Source organism: Crassostrea angulata, chromosome 4 (genome assembly GCF_025612915.1).
Source record: "Crassostrea angulata isolate pt1a10 chromosome 4, ASM2561291v2, whole genome shotgun sequence".
NCBI classification, from domain to species: domain Eukaryota; kingdom Metazoa; phylum Mollusca; class Bivalvia; order Ostreida; family Ostreidae; genus Magallana; species Magallana angulata.
This window is the reverse complement of record NC_069114.1, coordinates 6,499,152-6,505,035: the sequence shown is the minus strand read 5'-3', so window position 1 is coordinate 6,505,035 and position 5,884 is coordinate 6,499,152. Positions and strand designations below refer to the sequence as shown.

At 39.2% G+C, this 5,884-nt stretch overlaps 1 protein-coding gene across 1 annotated transcript; it reads left to right on the top strand.

Annotated features, from left to right (window-relative positions):
- Positions 1-484: 484 nt before the first annotated feature.
- On the top strand, positions 485-1,197 carry LOC128180592 (keratin-associated protein 5-4-like). Its single transcript, XM_052848714.1, has 2 exons — positions 485-496; positions 856-1,197. Exons 1-2 carry the CDS (start codon positions 485-487, stop codon positions 1,195-1,197), a joined length of 354 nt encoding a protein of 117 aa, XP_052704674.1.
- The last annotated feature ends 4,687 nt before the right edge of the window (positions 1,198-5,884 follow it).

Genomic DNA, 5,884 nt, shown 5'->3' with positions numbered 1-5,884 from the left:
CATGTATTTCGTACGTAAATTATAATTAATTGTAATTCAAAACTATATAAAAAAAAACCTGTCAGGACTGAACTTTACACGATCCAGTTCTAACCAGTTTGAGGATCGGTCGAAGCCTTCAGCAATCAAAGAAAAATCACGGACTGCATGAAATAATCAGAATATCTAAAGCATCGGAAGCCAATTGAAAGGGAGGGGGGGGGGGGACTAGACTAGTCATCAGAAATCTGCACAAGCCAAAAAAAAAAAAAGGCTAATTCCCAAAATCATGAAAATCCTAATCTGTGGGGGGGGGGGGGGGGGGGGGGGGGGGAAATCTGACCTTCCCAAAAGCGTAGTATCCAATCTAGTAGGGAGATAGTATCTATGACTCCAATTGTCATTATCACTATTATTATTTCAATTTTTTTAAAGGTCAATTTAGTAACAGTTATGTTGGCTGATATAAAAAGTTGGGGGGGGGGGGTGACCCCTCCTTGTTGCTATGTGCCTGAAGGTTAGGTCTAACTTTGTAAAAGTGGGGGGGTGCTAAGCCCCCCGTAGCCCCCCCCCCCCCCCGGTTCCGACGCCTATCAATCTAACATACTGGTGTACAATTAACAATAATAGACTGACACCCTGGTTTTTTTATGTTTGAACAACACCCATTCATGAAAATGGGGCGGTGAGGCCTACCTGCCAGCCGGAGAGTGTGTGTGAAGACCGTGAAGAAGACCCGATCCCAACCGACTACCGAGATGCGCTTCTCCGAACAATCCAGCCGACTGTCATCCCGGAATTCACCGCAGATCTCAACGACGAAATAATCTGGCCATCCTTGCCTAGTGTAAGTGTACCCATTGTGTCTCGTGTAAGTTCTCCGGTTCCCAGTGTCCGTACAAGTGTGTCCCGTGTAAGTGCTCCTGTGCCGCCCAGTGTGTCCCGTGTAAGTGTTCCTGTGCCCAGTGTGTCCCGTGTAAGTGTTCCTGTGCCCAGTGTGTCCCGTGTAAGTGTTCCTGTGCCCAGCGTGTCCTGTGTAAGTGTTCCTGTGCCCAGTGTGTCCTGTGTAAGTGCTTCTGTGCCCAGTGTGTCCCGTGTAAGTGTTCCTGTGCCCAGTGTGTCCTGTGTAAGTGCTCCTGTGCCCAGTGTGTCCCGTGTAAGTGCTCCTGTTCCCAGTGTGCGTACAAGTGTGCCCCGTGTAAGTGCTCCAGTACCTAATGTGCGTACAAGTGTTCATCCTTGGACCAAAGTTACAGCTTCAATGAAGAAAAGGTGCCTGCGGAAATCCAGAGTTGAAGATGTGCTGACACGTGTGCCTTTATTCACAAGTGTTTGTCGTGTAAGTGCTCCCATTCCCAGTGTGTCCCGTGTAAGTGCTCCCGTTCCCAGTGTGCGTACAAGTGTGTCCCGTGTAAGTGCTCCCGTTCCCAGTGTCCGTACAAGAGTGTCTCCTGTAAGTGCTCCCGTTCCCAGTGTGCGTACAAGTGTGTCCCGTGTAAGTGCTCCCGTTCCCAGTGTCCGTACAAAAGTGTCTCCTGTAAGTGCTCCAGTTCCCAGTGTGCGTACAAGTGTGCCCCGTGTAAGTGCTGCCGTTCCCAATGTGCGTACAAGTGTGTCCCGTGTAAGTGCTCCAATTCCAAGTGTGCGTACAAGTGTGTCCCGTGTAAGTGCTCCTACTACTGTGCGTACGAGTGTGTCTTGTGATAGTGTGCTCAGTGGTGGTGGTGTAATTCTGTATGGCACGGAAGAGGTAATGGAACAGCAAGAGATCGTCCAGATACTTCAGGATCCAGAGCCCAGCAAAGTTTCCGAAAAAACTACATTAGAGATCAAAACAGCCGTTAAAGAAGAATTCGAACAAAAAATTGAAACCAAAACAAACGAATATGAAAGCCATGTCAAAGATATTTCCGACGGTTTCAATCTCGACTTCGAAACTCTTGGGGAAAAGTTCAGCAACCAGGCACGAGAGCTGAGAAGCATGATGGACAATCTGAAATACATTCAACATACATCAGAAAATGCACTAACTTTAGCTAACCAAAATCAACAATACTCACAAAAAAATAATATCAAATTTCTGAAATGGGAAGAAAAGCAGACCGAAAACCTGCGAGATGACTTATGTCACATACTGAAATCAACCATCAACATTGATCTCGCACCTGCAGACGTCATTGCGATTCATAGGGTCCCAGGAGGTGCCAGGGACGGTCCAAGGCCAGTGATAGCGAAATTCCGCGACACGGAAACAAAGGTCAAGGTGATAAAGAACCGTTCGCAGGACAAGCTCAAAAAACATTTTATAATGTTTGATCATTTAACCCCGATGAACGCTAAGCTTATGCGCGACCTCAAAGACGACCCCAGGATCCACTCAGCATGGCACTTCAATGGTAAAGTGTTCGCTCTCGATAATGACGGCAAGAGACATAAATTCGACATCCTAGATAATGTCAGCGAGAAACTTAAGCACCGGCGCTAACCATGCTAACTTTTCAGTTTTGAACGCGGACCCTATCGTATCAAAATGATTCTTATAACCTGTTACTGGGCAAGTTATTGTTGATTTTATCATTTTTTATCATTCATGTGATACATGTTTTTTACATTCAGAATCCGGGTATATTTTTATTAGTACATATTCACGAATACTCTCCATTTAATTATTCTAGATGTCCTTAATAAAATAATGTTATAGAACTTTACTGATGTTGTCATCTAAAACATGCTTGTACATAATGCTAGAAGTATTGCGTTTTGCGAATGTATTCCTTTTTTTGATTTGTTAAATAGAAGTTTTGTTCAGTTTACTTGATCATACAACTTTCACATGGCCCAAACACCATGGACCTTCCACACTCCAAACTCAACCAATGAACGGAAAACACCATAAATATGAATGAAATGTACGTGTCAAATGATCTGTAATTCACTATGTTTATAGACGATGATGAGAATGATATATGAATATTAGTACATTATATATCAATATATCAAAATTAATACGCAGGACAGTTAAGGCAACATTTTGCTTTTAAACAGCAGTAAAAGGAGGTCGTTTTGCTTTTGTTTATTCATTTCTGCATAATGAATAGTTTTACACTATTTTGGATGTTTTTGTAAAGATATGGGTCACATTAACTTGGCCATGTCTAAATTTGACGGTCACGTGACTTTTTAGGGTAACGCGGGCTTCTTTTAGACAAAAAACGTCAATGCTAAATTGAGACAAAAAGTTCAAGGGCAAGGCAAAGAAAGTTTAGAGTAAATAATATGGCAACATATTCAAAATTATCCATACATCAGAGAAATCAATGCTCATTCAGTTGTAAATGTGGGGCAGGCAATGATAATTAGGATCGGATGATGATTTTAATTTTTTACATCAAAGGGAGTAAAAATGTACAAGAGCTAAATACATAGAAGCTTGTCCATGGAAGCTGTGATATATAAAATTGAAGGATAATTAAAAAGGATTCCGAAATCGGTATGTTGCCATCACAGATATTCGATAAATAAATGCCGCTAAAAGAGTTCAAAGTGTGAATACATCGGGGTGATGAACGCTCGCGACGTCAAACAAGTGAAAAACATTTAAACTAGTGTTAAAAGTGCAAAGCAGTTGACAAAAGACGAAATTTACAATTTAGTTTTATTGTCTAAGAGTAGTTTGAAACGTAACGATAACGATAAAAAATCCGGTAGGAAAAAACCGCGACCGAATGATTGCGACAAGGCTTTGATTGTGGATTATTTGCAATTGCTAACCTTGTAGAATTTTGTTTTAATCCCGATAATTCATTTCAAACTAAAACCTCTTTTAAATCAGAACGTATTAGGAGCCATCTTGTAGAATGTTTAGAAAATGGTTTATTTACGCAATTTCCGCAAAATTCATCACAAACTCCTGACATTACAGTTTTAAAACATAAGATTTTAACAATTCATTGCTGTTGTTCTTGTGGATTTCCAGATTGGGTGGATGAAATGGTAGGCTGTGATTTTGGGAAAAAGCTTTGTAATGTTTGGAAACATTCAAAATGTGCAGATGTAAATAGTGATTGTACAGATCTAGATTGGCTATGTATTGACCATTGTCGTGATTAAATTTGTTGTTCTATTGAAATTTGTTGTTTTAATAAACTCCCTATGTTTTTATTACTTGTGTTGTTCACAACTTCTTGTAGTACGGCTTCTTTACCTGAGCGATACCTGAGTGCATCTAATAAAATTTGTAAATTTTGAGTGAAAAATTTTCATTCCGGTCAAGGTTTTGAGCATTTAAATCCAGTTTGATATATAAAACTATATATTGTCTGAAAGGTGTATACCCAAGGATGAAAAAAATCTTGACCGAATGGAAATATAATCAATGGTTTTTATGATACAGGTGATTATTTAGAGATGACTGCACGATTTCAGCATTCTTTTTAAACGAAAAATTTCCATTCCGGTCAAGGTTTTGCATACTAAATCTAAAGATATCGATTTAATTTTTTTTTACATTTTATAGGCCTGGTCGTTGTGATTAAAAAAATCGTTTCCGAATGAAAAAATATGAAAAACTTTCTGAGATATTAGATGTTTTATGAAGTCGACTTCGTCATTCCGGCAGCTAATTTTTGCGATCATAGCTCATTCCGGTCAAGGTTTTATGTATCAAACATGTACCTATCAAAAATGCTTTTACATATATCGATAGCCCTATATCCACAGATTGAAAAACTGAAAACCGAATGGTGATAGCTTATACCTAACACAAGTTATCGACCTTTTTATACATGTCACTACGTCTATTCCGTCGCCATTCCGGCGATTAGTCCTCACCAGGTCACACCCACTTTGAGCGATAACTCTTCTGATATAGGCGCGATGTCTTGTTATCACCCATTCCGAATTAATTAAGGTCTTCCGTTTCCAACGGAAGACCTTACTATTATTCTGAAAAATTTTCAAATTTCTTATTATTTTTTTTTTTCTTCTAGACGCCAACTTTGATCCTTAATATCTCGCTCGTTTGTTCACCGATTGTTTTGAAATTTTCAGGACTGATAACATGCCGCGTGATGTTGTCGTTGCATATTTTAGTTGAGAAAAATCCCCATTCGGTTTTGAGTTATTCCCCTTTTAGTAAAATTTAACGACTTCTTTTGTCCAGGGGGGTTTAGCTATAACGATGACTGGCAGAGTCTCAAAGATGGGCTGGTTTGGAAGCTAATACATTGAATTTGTGCGAGATATATTTTATTTATTATTTAAATGCAAATAAAAGGGGTGGTATAGATGTTGAAACAAAGGCAAGAAAAAAATTCAAAAAAATTCGCGTATTTTCCGTGTTAGTTTCCTACCTGATAAAAATTTGTTATAACATGTATTTTAAAAGATCTTGGTCTTACCAAGACCTTTCATTCGGTATACAGAAAAAGGAGCTGGCCCCTATAATTAAGGAGTTAGATGCGTCAAAAGTTTCTTGTCAATTACTTGTAAAGGAATAAAAATTTCTAATGCATTATTGAAGCAAAGTTGTAAAGAAATTAATTTTGAATCCTTCCGTGGTATTCAATTTAATGTTTTCGTAATTTATAGCCAGTATTTGCAGAAACAATTGTTGTCAGTTCGGTCGATTTTTGTGGGGGTGCGCACGTTTAGGAGGTTATGAAAGGGCTTTTTGTAATGCACTAACTGATACATGCAGCGCGCAAAAATAATTCTACATAAAATTCCCAAATGTTTTTATTCATATGTACATATTCATTTCATAAAGATGAACGTCTTTGACCTTATTTTTGATGTTTGTTTCATAACTGTGCCCCTTTCTATATTTAGATGCATTACGAGACTCAGGTAACCGATCGATAGAAGAGTCGCTAGCTGTATTCAGGCCGTCGCCTTGACGACAGTG